This window comes from Octopus bimaculoides, chromosome 7, assembly GCF_046866305.1.
Source record: "Octopus bimaculoides isolate indiv1 chromosome 7, ASM4686630v1, whole genome shotgun sequence".
NCBI lineage: Eukaryota > Metazoa > Mollusca > Cephalopoda > Octopoda > Octopodidae > Octopus > Octopus bimaculoides.
In genome coordinates this window covers 37,505,785-37,523,007 of record NC_142934.1, presented here as the reverse complement: position 1 = coordinate 37,523,007, position 17,223 = coordinate 37,505,785, and the positions used below count along the sequence as shown (strand labels likewise).

General features: G+C 31.3%; 1 protein-coding gene across 5 annotated transcripts in view; it reads left to right on the top strand.

The window, feature by feature from the left end:
- The window catches only part of LOC149134668 (uncharacterized), a 79,638-nt gene extending 64,280 nt beyond the window's left edge, over window positions 1-15,358 (top strand). For 3 of the 5 annotated variants that reach the window (XR_016242610.1, XR_016242611.1, XM_089355209.1), the window contains 2 exons: window positions 2,099-2,150; window positions 14,649-15,358. Coding sequence is in view for 3 of the 5 variants with exons in the window: in XM_089355209.1 (XP_089211335.1) it covers window positions 2,099-2,104 (6 nt within the window). In the remaining 2 variants the exon portion in view is untranslated. The remainder of the gene's footprint in view (window positions 1-2,098; window positions 2,151-14,648) is intronic. The other 2 variants (XM_089355208.1, XM_089355210.1) reach the window with 1 other exon arrangement.
- The last annotated feature ends 1,865 nt before the right edge of the window (window positions 15,359-17,223 follow it).

Sequence of the window (17,223 nt, the reverse complement as noted above, 5' to 3'; positions counted from 1 at the left end):
ACATATGTTTTTCCTTTTTTTTTTCATCTTACTTTACTATTGTCCTAATTAGGCAACAACTAGGTTGGCTTAAAACTTCCTGCTGTCTGTTTTTAACAATATGTGAAGTGCTGACTAACAACATATCTAAGAAAAAAAACATCAATTGTGTTAAAAATAACAGGGTATCACTCCCTTTATGTGACTTGACACAAAAAGAGTTATATTAATGTACATATTTCACACATTACTTTACCAAATTAATAATGGAAAGTTACTTCTTGAACATAAAAAAACAACAAATGCTTATAAAAATGTCTATTATATTAATATCAGTACCAATTGATAATATTTCAAACAAAAAGCACATCCACAGTTCCATTAATAATAGTTTTACAGAGATGAGGCTGAAGAATGCACATTTCCACTTGAACCAGTAGTAGACAGGTTCCACTTCAACTTCAAATTTGTGCATTTAAAACTATGAAAGCAAAATTTTCTGTGAATATACATCTTTGCTTCCTAACATTTGCTATTGACTGCACAACTAGCTGTTCTCATTTTATTTATATATAAATAAAATCACTAGCTTTTCTGCTACCACAAAATTACCAATCATCTTTAAGACCACAATCACAAGAAAATTTCATCAAACACTTCCATCCAATTGATAATATCTCTATTTGTAAATAAATATAATATGGCTTCCCCAGACATTAGTAAATCTTGCTGCTACTCTCAACTCTTCAAACACTGAAATCAGTGTATAACAGTTCTGTTCACCAAAATATAACATTTAACATCAAGTATTTTATAGTTCTTGATGGATCAGTATTTTTTCAAAATGATTCCATCATAAATAGAGGACTACTCCTTACAGCATTGACAGAGGGAAAATTCAATACAGGAACTGTTGACATCACTTAGACACATGTGGTATTAAAAAGTACTTTTCTTGAGCTATAACTATTGAATCTACTTCATGACTGTGTTAACTATTAATGTGAGGGCAGTAATTATTTGCTGTTAACCTCTCTCTTTTTCTTTCATTGGCTCTATCAATCATACTGTTGCTTACTTTACTCTCTCTCTCTCTCTCTCTTTCTCTCTCTCTCTCTCTCTCAAAAATCAAACTTACTCTGTTAATTTTTCAATCAGTTTGAACGGTTCAGAGATTTCTCTCCTTCATTACCAGAAATGTTAAATGCTTTTATAGTTCAGTTCCGTTCATGCTGAACTGTGATCAAAAGTGTCCCAACTTGTGGCCTTTCCACCTTTTTTAAAATTGGTGTGCCTAGGGCTACATTACTCAATGATTCATTTTATCTTTTTTTAAGACAGAGTGATTGAATGCAGTTTCAGGGAAATTTGAATGTTGTTTCTGATAGGTCAAGTAACTTTAATGCTAATGATCTTTCTTTCTTTTCGAACTGGGTGTAATATTGATTGATTCACAATTCAGTGTAGTTTACTGCAGTTACTATGTCAGTTGCACTTTGTATTTATGACATTATTGATGCCTTGTTTGATTATTGTAGCAAAATCTTTCTCCTCAATGCTTACCAACAAAACGAGTACAGCTGTATTCAAGTCATCTAAAGTTTTAAAACTTCACAGTTTATGCCAGTATATGAATTCATTTTATCATTTTCAGTTTCTAAATCACTTATCATATGGAAATTTGATAAGTGTCTAAAATATGGATATAAACCATATTTTTGTGTGTAAATATTTTCTATTTATTAATTTTGGGTTCTCACTTAATACTTCCTTTTCTCTTAGGATCTGAGATTCTATGTTCCTTTAAACATTAAATACACTAAATTCTGATTAATTTCTCCTCTTTTTTTCTCATATATAATTTTAAAATGTGTTAATGTTTTATCTCATATCAACTAGAAACTCAAGTAAACAAACAACTAAATTGTTTTCCATAAAAGAAAAAATTTTGCATCCCAATGCATCTGTTTTCTTAAAATAACAATTTCACTTTCTGTAAATATCTGATTATTGAATAATTTGAAATTCTGGAATTGGTTCTTGAGTTTTTAAATTTCTGTTGGATATGAAACAAAGATCTGTTATGAAATTTTATACATCCTTGAACTTTGACTTTCAGTGCTAATAAGACATTCATCAGGTAAAGTGTCAGTTGAAAGCATAAAGCAAAGGTATGTTCTCATAAATCTATCATAGATGTTTGCTATCAGCTGAATGATGCAGCATTCAAACTCATTAATTGGCTTTTGTTAATTAATAACAATAAAATTGCTACAAGTAGGCTATCATTTCATTAACATCTGCTTATTGTTGGAATTCAGCATCGCACCCAATCTTTGTTAGCTTCCAGTTACCTTGAAATATCATTTTGTGTCTAATTAGATGGAAGGCTATTGTCTCAACAATAAATTGTCTAATTTTGTATTTGTGAGTTTATGAGAAGCATCAAATGTCCATAGCCTTATTAACATGCTTTCATACTGGGTGAATGAGGTTAATCAAGTTAGCATTAATATGATTAAGTATTGTAGAGTCCTTAAAATGAAAATATGGGCAATATAAGTGAATTACAACAGTATGGGGAGATAAAGATTTACAAGAGGTTTTGGATGAGCCATATGGAAGTATATTAACCTAGGATTCTGATCAAAAGGATCCCAATATATTAAGTGATTGCCCTCCATTTCATTCTACACTTTTGTCAAATCACAAACTGATATGAAACACAATTGCAGCATGGAAGGTGTTTATAAGCCATTTAAAAACACACGAAAACCATTAGATTCACTTCAACATTTAAGTTTAATTTGCCAAAATATTTTCGTCACTTTGAGACCACAACTTTTTCACTGACAAAATTCCGTGCAGCACAGAATTTTGTCAGTGAACAGGTTGCAGTCTCAAAGCGATGAAAATATTTTGGCAAATTAAACTTAAATGTTGAAGTGTATCTAACAGTTTTGTGTGTTTTTAAATGGCTTATAAACACCTTCCATGCTGCAAGTGTTTTTGTTTCAGCACATGATCTCAGATCAGGTCACTTGCTATGCAAGTACATCTCCAAACTGATATTATTTTATTAAAAGATACATTTTCAAGTACAGTGATTTATGAAATCCAGTAATGTGATAAAATGCTCATTAAAAGTAATATATTTGATATATTATTCCATATAACACCAACATTTGAACCCTTAGACTCCTTTAGCTGAGCCCACTCTTTTGCAAGCATTTGAGACACATCACCAATCCAAATATATCTTCCCCTCATCTTCCTACAAGTCTCAGAGGTCCTGCAAAATGTTGTGCATGCTGCCCTTCCCATATTCCCTTCTGAGTTAAGCCACAAAAAATGGAAAGAGAGAAAACTATAGAGTATAGAAATTAGTTGACAGCAATAAAAGTTTATTCAGATTTTAATGACAAAGTAACAGAGACTAAAACAGTTAAAATATATCCCTAATTAATTCAACAATAACTGTCTCTTATAAAATTAACTGGGAGTTGCTGATAATTAACATTGTATTATTTTTGTCTTTCTTTACCTAAATGGATATTTTCAATTAATTGAATATTTTTTTATATTCATCACCTTTAAACTTATCTAAATTTATGTCATTAGCCTAATTGAGTTATTTCCCTTAGCTTATTATCATTTTTTTAAAATTTCAATTATGTAAATTATTACTGGTCAAAAATCTTTGACATTTTCTGTATATAAAACTTCTGTTATGTGATCAAAGCCAGATTCAATAAACTATGCTTGGTTGATGAGGTCCATTAAGGCTGAAACATGCCTGAAACTGTCTGTTGCTTTTCATCTAAATATGTAAATTAACTTCGAGATTTCATTTTTAATTTGTTGAAGTTATCTCCCCTTTTCTTACTGAGTCATTACCAATTACTACTGTTTTTGTTTTTAGGTTCTTTTCTTCAGCTAAGAATGAAATTTTAATTAAAAGGAAATATTTTTGCATATATCATTCAGTACATCATCTTTTATTGATTCATAAAAGGATGTACTACTATAATCTGTAATACACTCACTATAAGCAGACATTCTCTATAATTTTTAATATACTGACAAGAAACTGGTATAGTCTATAATCTTAATATATAAAGCTGAAGTTCTGTGTCTGTGTGAAGCCTTTTTAAAAGTGTATAGAAATCCACATTTTCCACTTTTTCGTAAAAAATTTTACATCAATGGAATTTTCTCAATGTGAACTTTCCAGTGCAGTAGTTAGATTTTTGAAATTCCATTTACTTTGGGAGATTTGGCTGTTGTTTCTAGCAACTTTTATATTTCTTCCCTTCTACCTGGAACGGCGTTCTTACACACGCGCTCAACATATAATATAGAGAGTAAGAGTAAAAGAGGGAGAGAGAGAGAGAGAGAGAGAGAGAAAGTGATACATACAAAGTCATAGATTAAACTTTCCTCTCAGTATTCTTTACCTATTTTTCATAACATTGTTTGATCTGTGACAACAACATACACATTGCTCTCGTTCTCTGTTCATTTCTTCCCCCCTTCTTCTCTCGCTCTCTCAAACGCATACACGTGCAAGTAAACACAATCATTCACAAAAATATAACTCATGTTCGTCAATGTGACATAATAACAGAGTTTTACCCCCTGACTTTGGAAGGTCATAACTTTCAGAAAAATTAATATTTTTTTATGAAATTTTCTATGCATATATTATTTATTATGTAGATTCCGAATATACAAAAATTTTCGGTGAAAGTGTTTTGGGAGGGGGGTGGGGGATAATTTTCGGAAATTCCACTTAAATTCCTCTTAACTTCTAGGAAAATGAATATTTTTTCGTGAAATTTTCTACAAATATACCTTGATGTATGTACATTTCAAACATGTAGGAATTTTGAAGGAAACAACTGCAGGTTAGTTTTGAGAAATGTTCCCCACTCGGTGGTGTTTCGGAGCAAGTCGTCCATATTTGTTTCATTTTTCTCTATTATGTGCTTATGTACATCTGTAGATTTCTAATGAAGTAATAGGCAGTGAAGAGAAGCCATCATAAGAAAACTTTTAACTACCTCTATTCCTTTCTCTCCCTCTCTCTACCTCTTCCTCTCTCACTCTCTCAAACGCATACACGTGCAAGTACACAATCATTCAGTAAAATATAACTCATGTTCGTCAAAGTTTTGTAAATATACCACGATTTTCACTAGGGTGTTAGGGTTATAGTTTTAGGGTTAGGGTTAGGGTTTTAGGGTTAGGGTTTAGGGTTAGTGTTAGGATTAGGGTTGGGTAATCGTGTGGGTGTTAATCTGAAAAATTACAGATATGTGAAAAGTACCAACCCTGCCATCTATTATAACTTTTGTTGTTCTGTTTAATATATACATAAATTATGCCTCCGAAGAAGAGAGTTTGCTGGGGAAAGACAGCAACCGGTTTCAAATGACAGCAACAGACTGCAGCAATTCACCACATTCCAGAAGCTACTTTGAACATAATGCAAAACGGTGCATCAACATCTTCTGCCAAATCTGATAGAATTCTGGCAAAACTGTGTAGCAACAGATCGCCAGCAATTGCTTCATCACAAATTGCCGTCCTGCAAAAAAGGATTACCCTGCTATGTATAATCAGGGCAGCGCAAAAAGTTGTTTTGCAAAAGCATTTGTATAGCCAATTAGACGGATGAAATTTATGTACGCTTAATAATTTTACGCAAAACAGCCTTCAGAATTTCCCTATTAATTTCATCGTCTTTTGAATTATGAACATATTTACATCATAGGGGTTTTTTCGTTGTAAGGCTTTCTTTTTTAGTTGATTTTCACCTAGCAAGACTTATCATAGATGGTGTAATAAGTCACACCCGGACAAGGTTGGGTTATACTGCTAGTCTGTAATACACTTACAAGAAGCTGATTATAATTTAAGTGTTATCCATTGTACATTGGCAAGAAGCTGATATCATCTAACTATAATCTGCTGTACACTTACCAGTAATTGATAGGTCATCTGAGGTTGATCATCCAAAGATCAGCAAGAATTTTAGTCTAAACTAAAACAGTCTTGGAGTCTGACTGTTTTTTATGTAATATTAGTTATATATTATAAATGATGTTCCTTATAAAGACAGCTGTCTTAAGGTTTATCATGTGCAGTAAGTGTATTGGTTTCAGTTATTTTACAAAATTGGTCAAGCAATATTAGTGGCCAGACAGATGCATACATGGCTGTGTCGGTAGAAAGATTACTTTGTCACTCTCTGGTCCTGAGTTATATCTTACGTATGGCACCTTGGGCAAGTGCCTTCTACTGTGGCCTTGAGCTGACCAGTACCTTGTGAGTGGATTTGCTAGATAAAAAGTAAATGAAAATTGTATGTGTGAGTGTGTATGTGTCTGTCTATATGTGTGTGTGTGTATTATTTAAATATCCTTATTTGATATACACTTTTCCACATTTGCATGGGTCAGACGAAATTTACATATATCTATCTTATCTACCTACCTACCTACCTACCTACCTACCTAATGCTAGTCAAACTGGCTCCATGTAAGTTGGCTATTTTTGTGTGTTTAAAAGTTGTCCAACAACAAACACTTCCAAACTTGATTAATATTTACATAGGATTTCACTCCTATGTGGGTGAAATTTCCAAAATTTCAAAGGCTTTTGTCAATTCATTTTAGCCATTTTCTGTTTTAAAAATGGCGACTGCAAACCATGAGGCCAGCACGCAAGTCATGCAGAACGCTAGCGAGGAGCTAAAAACCACCAAGGAAGAATTTCTTAGCCTCCCACTACCATTAGTTGCTGAACCTGACAGCTTGAATGCCACTATCACCACCACCACCAACAACAACAACAACAACAAAACTAATGTTGCAAGGCCATCTACCATCACCGCCACCAAAGACTGCAACTCTGCCATCAACACCAACACTACTACTACAACAACTTCTTCTGCTACAACTACCTCCTCTGCTACTGACACCACTACCAGTGACAACAGCAACAAAAACAAATCAAATTTTGCAGAAGCTTTAAAACAAAAAAAGACTATACTACACTTCACAACAGAACAAATAAAGCAAAGTCCCTCGTAACTCAGCAAGGTTCAAATCTACACCTCAACATCCCACAAAATATCATTGACACCACACAAAAAAGAATAATCATGTATAAAGTCATTAATGTGAAAACACGCAGATCAGAGCAAGCACCACAGGAACTGATTGAAAAATGTTTGCGTTCAGTATGGGCATATAAGAATTGTGTGAACTGGTGATATGTAATAATACAAGTTTGCTTCAACAGCAAAGAAAAAGCCAAAGAACTCTCAAACTCACTCTACAGTCTGAGAAATTAATTTTGATTCTGACATACCTTGGTCAACGTGTGACCAAAATCTCAATCAAAAATGTCCCTCCAGAAGTAGAGACACAATGGCTGTTGTTACAACATGTCTTAGAGCAACAAAATTGGTTGGGAAAACCCATTCAGTTGCTGATGCAAATAGATCAGGACTCAATCAATTGCATCCTACACCAAATTGAGCTGCCAGACAGCCATAACCTATACGTGGTGGTAGAAGGTAGGAGGCCTCGCTGTTACTTGTGTGGCAGTGAAGAGCACCTAAAAACTAAATGCCCAACAGCGAAGGAACAGCAAAAACAACAACAACCACAAGGAAAAAGTGAAAGGAAAAAAGAACCCTGACTACCCACACCACCATCAACACAGAAGACAAGCAAAGGGAGTACAACAAAAGAAACACACTTAACCAAAGCCATCAACACCAACAAATTAACATACAACAGCATCTGGAAAGACACCAACAACAACAACAACAGCAGGAACTAAAGAAACAGAAAAAACAAAAGAAAATACAAAAACTGATTTCCCTTCCCCTATATCAAATACACCACACACAAACAATCAACAACCAACATCAACGAAAACAACAACGCAACCACTTACACAAACACACATAGAAGCTTCCAACATGCCCCTACCCACTTCCAATTCCTCAGAAATTTCATTAGAAGACAAAAGCAGCGAAGAATGTCATTCACACATAAACTTTTAGTTCAAAATTGGACATTTCATTCTAAATGATCTCATACACACACACACACACACACACACACACACACACACACATGTATGTGTGTATGTAAATATTTATATTCAATTGAAAAGCATTTGGTTATAACTGGGGATCTCTGCTGACGTTTCCTGTCAACAAAACATCCAGTAGCTCAACTTTCTAAGATGAATAGAATTGAAAAATCCCCTTACTTGTAAAACATTAGCAACAGGGAGGGCATGTAACTGTAAGTCATTGTCTCAGTATAATATATATGTTCAGTCTATATTTGTGTGAAAAAAAAGACCTAAAATGGATTAACTTGCAATTCATTACATCAACACTTCAAGTATAAATTCAAGTGATATCTTCTCATTCTTTTTTTCCCATTCTTGCTGCTTTAAATACAAGGAAGTAGTGATTGACTCATTGCAGATAAGTAACCAACCAGTGATGCTATTGTTAACACATTCCAACAGAGAATAAATAAATGACTTCAATAGATTCAGTGAAGTAGAGTAGAAGTGACTGAGTCGTAGACATGTCAAAAGATTTTGTTATAATGTATCATTAGATATCAGTGTTTCATCATACATTTATGATTGATCACAGATATTCTGATTGTTGTATCGCCAATTGTTATGATGATACTACACAGTTATAATGTAAAAAAGTAACAATGGAACAGCTAACAAAGCAGGGCAACAACAACGTTACAATCCAACAAATTCTCCACGAACTATACACGAACCAACAAACGATATTCCAACAAACTACCAAAATGACATGATTTCCTGCGTTTAACCCCTACTCTCTCTCTCTCTCTCTCTCTCTCTCTCTCTCAGACTGCTACTATTTATAGTAATTCAGTCAAGTCTATTCTTGCAGGGGATATCATGACTCTCATCACAATATCTCCCCCCTTTGTGATTTCAACTTCCAAAGGAAACAAAATTTATTTTATTATTTTTTTTCTTTCTTTCTTCCCAGCATCTCTCCTTTTTTGAAATTTTGCTTTCCTAGGGGGTTCAGTATCTTTTTCCGCTTAGGAATTATTTCTAAATGTTCAGTCTGTTTACGTTTTCTGTTACTGCTCCTTCTAGGCTCAATCTCTTTTGGTGCTGGCACATGAAATATGTAAAACATTTCCATTGGAATTTCCTTCCTTTTTTCTGTATGTCTGATTTTTAATTGATTTAGGTGTCGTTTATGCTCCCCTCTTTGGCCCTTTATTAAATACATCATGTTTCCAGTTTTTCTAGTCACTACACCATCTTGCCAACTCTCTTTACCATTTTTGTATACTTTGAAATGGACTTTGTCTCCAACATCAAAATGTTTAGTTGAATTTTTTGTATTTTGTCTCTATGTTTTTTCCCTTGGCAACAATCTGTCAAAGACCAATTTAATATTTCGAGCCAACATTAGCTCTGCAAGCGACTTGCCTGAACTGGTATTCAGATTGGGTGTTATTCTGTACACCCTTAAGAATTTAGTTAACACTTCATCATTTCCTAAGTTGTTCCTTGCTTTTTTTTAGCACTCACTTGAAAGTATCTATGAATTGTTCTGCTTGCCCATTTGGGTAATATGAAATTACAATTTTTTCATGTTCAGCCAGCACTAATTTACGTAATAATAGTCTTTTATGTTGTCCATCCATGACTTGAAATCTTCTCTAAAGGTTTCTTCATACCTTCTAAAGTATGCTGCAAATGTTATAACCTCCTCTGAATTGTAACTAAATTCTGTTATAGAGTTTGATACGCCGTCTGGCAAAAACAAACTTATTGTGTTTCTAGACTTCTTAAGACATAGCTCTATTAACTATTGTTGTTTCTCTTGTTGCTGAAGTAGTTGTTTCTACAACTCCTGTTGCTGTTTTTGCAACTGTATTATAGAAGCTAATAGGTCTTCCATCATTAGCAACCTTAAACATCTAACGAAGTAGGGTAACAACAATGTTACAAACTCTCTTTACAATCCAACAAACTCTCTACGAAACTATACATGAACCAACAAACGATATTCTGACAAACTACCAAAATGAGATCTTATGACTGCCTGTGATTAATGCCTACTCTCTCTCTCTCACTCAGACCGCTATTATTTATAGTTGTTCAGTCAAGTCTTTTCTCGCAGGGGGTGTCATGACTCTCACCACAACACTAATAATAATAATAATAATAATAATAATAATAATGAGGATTATTATTGTTGTTATTATTTTTATTATTATTATTACTATTATTATTATTATCATTATATTTTACTTCTCAAAGCTCTGGTTGATTCTGTGAGAGTGGACAGCAATCTTTTGCCAGAGGTCTCACAGTGTCTCTGTCCACAAATTATAAGACTCAGTACTTGGATGTTAACTATCATGGAAGATACTCAACACCCAATCACCAGTTTCAAAATCCTAACTCTCCCCCAATAAAGTAGTTTTTTGGGCCTACTCTGACTTCATGTCAATTCCAATTTCTCCAACATATTTTTCAAACTTGGTTGTTAGTGCTCCAATTGCCCCTACAACTACTGGGATAACAGTTACTCTCCTCACTGCTCACTATCATTATTATTATTATTATTATTATTATTATTATTATTGTTCAGTAGTTTTATTTTTATAACGTGCTTTCACTTCACTTCCGAGCGCAGCTCTGTGCGCCTTGGGTATGTGCTGTGGTTTGCTGTGATGCTCTTATGGTTACTGTATTGAAAGTGTTTTGCATAGGAAGTGTGCAGTGCCTAGTAGTGCAATTTTCTGTATGTTATATATATTTGTAAGTCCTGGTGTTTTTGTTATGTTTTTGTCTGAATATTTTTTTATTATACCTAAGGCACCTACTATGATAGGAATTGTTTCTGTTTTTAGATTCCACATTCGAGTTACCTCTATTTCCAGGTCTTTGTATTTTGAAAGTTTTTCCATTTCTTTTAGGGAAACGTTGTCATCTACTGGTATTAATACATCAATTAAAAAGTATTTTTTTTCTTCATGATCTTTGACAACTATATCTGGTCTATTTGCCTTAATTTCTCTATCTGTGTGTATTGGCATATCCCAGAGTATGGTTGCTTTCTCGTTTTCTGTGATCTTTTCTGGCATGTGTTTATACCATCTTTTTTCTGTTGTTATTCCATATTGTTGGCATAGCTTCCAGTGTATATAGGTCCCAGCTCTGTCGTGTCTGTGAATATATTCCTTCTTAGCCAGGACTGGGCAGCCAGAGATAATATGATTTATTGTTTCTTGTCTATCTCCACATATTCTACAGTTACTTGTTATGTTTCTTTTCATTATATGTTTTTGGTAATTTCTGGTGGGGAGGCTTTGGTCTTGTGCAGCAATTAAAAATCCTTCAGTCTCTGCTTTGAGTCCTGAGTTTCTCAACCATTGCTGGGATTTTTCTCTGTCTATTTCTTTTGCATTTAGTTTAGCCCAGTATTTACCATGTAGGGGCTTTTCTTGCCATCGTTTTATCATGGTCTGTTGCTGTTCTAGTTTTATTATTATTATTATTATTATTATTATTATTATTATTATTATTATTATTATTATTATCATTATTATTATTATTATCTTTTTTCAATAACCCTGTAAACTTAAATTATGCACAACATTTAATTAAAATTTATACTACCCCTATGCAAAATTATTGCTAAAATTAACTGGACATTTATTATTGTACATTATAAGTAAAAATAGAGTATCTCTTAAAAATCTAGAACAGTACTTGTTCAATAGCTGCCATTAAAAGTAAAGAGATTTTACAGAAATATAAACTTTGAAGACAGAGGAATTAAGCATAGAGAAAATACAAACAAAAACAAAGATATCCAGTCATCAGCTGTTGACTTACGTCCTGCAGTTTTTGCACATTAACAACAGTGCTGTTAGCTTCAGTATGTCAATAGATTTAAAGAAAATTTTTACTGTGGAATGGTTTAGTGAACTGAGACAGTATCACAGGACATGGCAACAGATATTTGTGAATATAAGCGAAAATATGAAAAAATTACATCCTACAAATATTAAGGTTGATTGATCAAGCAAAAAGGACAAAGTAAAAATTAATTTTTCAGCTGAGTCAAACAAGACAAGAGACAAAATAATAAGGATACTAAACAAACAGTTAAAGTCTTTTTGTTAAAACAGAACAGAACAAACCAGAGGTAAGCAGTGCATATAGGGGAGGTTGAGTGAAAAGAAATAATTGATTCTGAACATTAAATTTTCAATGAAGGGAAGTGAAGAAGGTAACAATAAAGAATTAACTGAGTTTGAAAAGGAACAGGATGTAGGCTGGAGAATTATGGAAATGAAGATGGAATACTGGGACAGAAGAAATACCAGGCAGAGAAGGAGAGGCAATAGGAGAGAGAAAGACTGAGTGAGTGTGACAGAAGAATGGATAAAGAAAGAGAAAATGATGAATGGTAGTCAGAGAGACCATAAACAACGTTAGTCAAAGAAATCAGTGTTCTGTTAAAATCAAAACAGAAAAATTTAGTGCAGAGAATAAACCAAATGAAAATGGGCATTGTAAAATACAAGAATGAACACAAATTTTCTTTTATCATCTGTTGACAAGTTCCACAGTTATGGTTTTGGCATGTTAACTACAAGATATTTAAAGGCGGGGGGGGGGGGGAGGTTCCAACAATTAGAATGAATGGAGATAAAGCAATGTTGTGAACTGGAAGTGTACACAAAGTAATATAACTCGTAATCCCAAAACTCTGAGATTATCAAAAGAATTCATTTGAATTAACTAAGATTCAAAATGGACAAAATACATTAATTTGGTCTCATGTTGTCTCGTGTTAAAAACTACACATATAAGGCTTTCATCCTACACACTGACAATATAAAGACAATTTTGTACTGTTCTAACAAAGCTACCCAGGAAACCCTTATTTATAGATTACACTTTAATCTGAACAAAATTATATCCAATTATATTTAATAGGATATGCTAATGTATAAAATATATTTGTGTCTGTTTCTTTCTTTTCATTATTTTCCAATGTGACATTTATTCAAATTTTTTTTTTCTTTTTACTACCATCTATTTTTTTCATTCAATTTTAATGAAATCGAATGTTTAAGATACCTTGTTACTAGACTAGGATGTTTAATTCTCAATTATTAGGTCGTCAAGTATAAAATTTGTAGTAAGGTATATGGTAAACTTTGACAGCTGCTCATTTTGTGCCATTATTATATATGGACAATCTTTATCTATTGTTAGAAAGCTGACGCATCTATTTCTTTATTCTAACTCATTTTGCACTTTATAAAGTATTATAAATTGTTTTTGCTATTTTTGTTTAGAGATGGATAAGTCGGAAATTCATATGGTTTTGAAATATGAGTTCTTTCTTGGAAATACAGCATCACAGACAACTCGGAATATTAATGGAGTATGTCATTCTAATACACAGCAGACAGTATCAAATTGGTTTGCAAAATTTTGTTCTGGTAACTTTGACCTCACAAATGAACAATGCGTTCGACCAGAAACAAAGATAGATGATGAGAAACTGAAAGCCACCATCAAGTGAGATCCACCTCAAAGTGCTCATGAATTATTGTTGTTTGGTGTTAGCAAGCAAACAATACTGACTCACCTAGTTCAAATCGGTAAAGGGAAAAAGTTGGATAAGTCGTTTCCACATGAACTCAATGAAAATCAGAAACAGCAATGTTTGGAAGCCTGCATTATGCTACTTTCTCGTCACAAAATGAATCATTTTTGAATCGAATTGTATCATGTGATGAGAAATGGATCCAATACGACAACCATAAACGTTCAGCACAATGGTTGGACAAAGATGAACCACCAAAACACATCCAGAAAGGAAAATTCATCAAAAGATGCTGATGGTGTATGTTTGGTGGTCTGGCACAGATGTGATCCATTATGATTTCATTAAACCTGGCTCATCAATCATGGCCGAAGTATACTACAGCCAACTGGACAAAATGATGCATAAACTTACAAAAAAACAGCCTAGATTAGTCAACAGATCCACTCTTGGATAACTTTTTGATAGGAAAAAAATTTAATTCTGACGATGTTGTAAAATAAGCCTTCCAAAATTTTATTGACTCTAGATTGCCAGGCTGGACAAGCTACCACCGAAATGGCAAAAGTGTATAGACAATATGGGTGCATACTTTAATGAATAAAATTATTCCTTGTATTTATAAAGCATTAGCAAACTTTTTTTTCTTTTCTGCAAATTTTATACTTGATGACTTAATACTATATTCATCTAGTTAAATATAGATACCATGAAATGAAATTAAGCTACTTCTAAAAGCTGTAAGCTGTTAGAAATGACTTTCAAACTATTTTACTTGCTTCAATACTAGATTCATATTCTCCTATAAATTTTATTTTGAGAAGACCGATCTCTACTAGCTTCACTTTTCATTGACATTCTACAGAAAGATTAAAGGAGACATTTAACACATAATAATATACAGATGATCAGAAATAGTATAAAATACATGCTTTTTTTCTTCTTAATTTTACTATTACATATATTGTTACAAATATTATATTTTTTATTTCAGATCTTCACCAAGCCTTCGTACTTCCGTTAAAAATCTGTTGGTGCCACCACATCGAGAATGTCAGGCTGTTATCAACTAGTCCAACGTTTTATATATATATATATATATATATATATATATATGGAAAATATTATATAAATATTTTCAGTGCCTTGTGGAAATCAGTATTGTACACTGAAACTTCCTTTTAAGTATTTCGAAGCTGTTTGCTCAACATCATTTCCAGCTATTTTTTCTGATTCTCTTTTTCATTTCATTTCATTTTTTTTTTATGTCAAATAAAGAAGAGAAGCTAATTTTTAGAAGTAATACTGTATATTTTTAAAATTTCCAAATTAAAACTGAATTTAAAACAAACAAAATTAAATTATTGAATATTGATAAAGTCTTATTTTATTGCCACAAAAATTTAGTTGAAGACGTCATAATATTCAAAACTTCATTATCAAAATATAGAATATTTATTGCAATAAGTATGTTTTTATTTATCTGTAAAAATGAAAACACAAAACAAAATCTTGGTTTAAATTTCTGCATTACAGAGCCAATTATCCATAGCATCTGTTTTGCTAAAATATTTAGCCTATTGGTCTTTGTTAAATTTATAAGCTATAGACAGTGATATGGCCATCTTATTGCTATAAAATGAAGAACTTATGTATTTAGAGATTTGTTCATATTTTTGATAATAAATATTTTTTCATGTGTCATTTCTCATGAGCTTCTATAAAATTCCTATTGTACATGCCTCTCCATATTTACTTAAAAATATATTTGTTAGTAGATTATACAGAAAACAATTTTGTTTTGAAGCTGGTTGAAAGTATTCACCTCTATTTTCTCTTAAAACAGAAATATACATGTTAGCATACTTATGTGTGTGTCTGTATATATATATGTATATATATATATATATATGTATATATATATATATATGTATATATATATATGTATATATATATATATATGTATATATATATATATATGTATATATATATATATATGTATATATATATATATATGTATATATATATATATATATATATATATATGTATATATATATATATATGTATATATATATATATGTATATATATATATATGTATATATATATATATGTATATATATGTATATATATGTATATGTATATATATGTATATATATATATATGTATATATATATGTATATATATATATATGTATATATATGTATATATATATATATATGTATATATATATATATATATATATGTATATATATATATATATGCATATATATATATATATGTATATATATATATATATGTATATATATATATGTATATATATATATATATATATATATATATATATATATATATATATATGTATATATATATGTATATATGTATATATGTATATATATATATATATATACCAGAGTAAGCACATAAATGTGAAATGAGGTGGGGAAAAATAATACTCTTATACCGGAGGTAGAATAATATGCTTTATTATTATTAAAACTACAAAAACATCACAAAAATATCACAAAAAAAACCTGCTACTCAGAGTTTCATTTTCCTGTTCATCGGGCAGTTGTGATCCTGAATGGAATAAGAATTAGGTTATGAGTATAATTTATTTTATATTTTATATTATGATGTAATTCACATTGACAGATACACATTTGAATTTGATTGGTAATGGTTTTTCAAAAGCACAGAAGCTGGACAGTAAATGTAAATAATAAAAGTAAAAGACATAAATATCATGTATGAAATTGAAGAAAACCTTGAATCAAAAAGAAATTTCTAGGTTAAAAAGAAATCATATGTGTCCAGAATAAATTAATTAATAGTAATAAGTAATTAATAATAAATATCAGTCTATCTTTAAAAAAACTTTAAAAAAAAATTATATTATTATTTTTTTTTTAATTAAAAAAAATTAACCCTTGGATTTAGGAAAGCTCATAGATATTGATAAAAACAGTAAAGGTTTATTTTTATATAAGCAACTCATATACACACATACATATAAAAAATACACATATAAAAACTATATACTTATACACAGGAAATACATGTGCATATATTCACATAAATACATAAACACTTGCTTATACATAAGTATACATGTATCTACACATAAGCAAAATTACACAGATACATACAAAAAGACAGATGCATATATATACATACATCTACAAACACATATTCACATACAGATATGCATACATACTTATATGTACATATATATGCACATATAAACATACATATATATATATATATATATATATATATACACACAAATATACATGCACACATATACTTACACATAAACATACATACATAAAAACATATTCACAGATATCTATATGCATAAATACAAAGACACATTTTTCACATACGTATGCATACATGCATCATATATATTTGCACACACTATAACCAAACATTTACATACATATATGTGTAAACACATACAAAAGTTCATACATACCAACTTATACAGGCAAACATATGCATATATTTACTAATGTATACACAGATGTCTACACAAACATATATACACAATATGTCTCTGTGCATAAG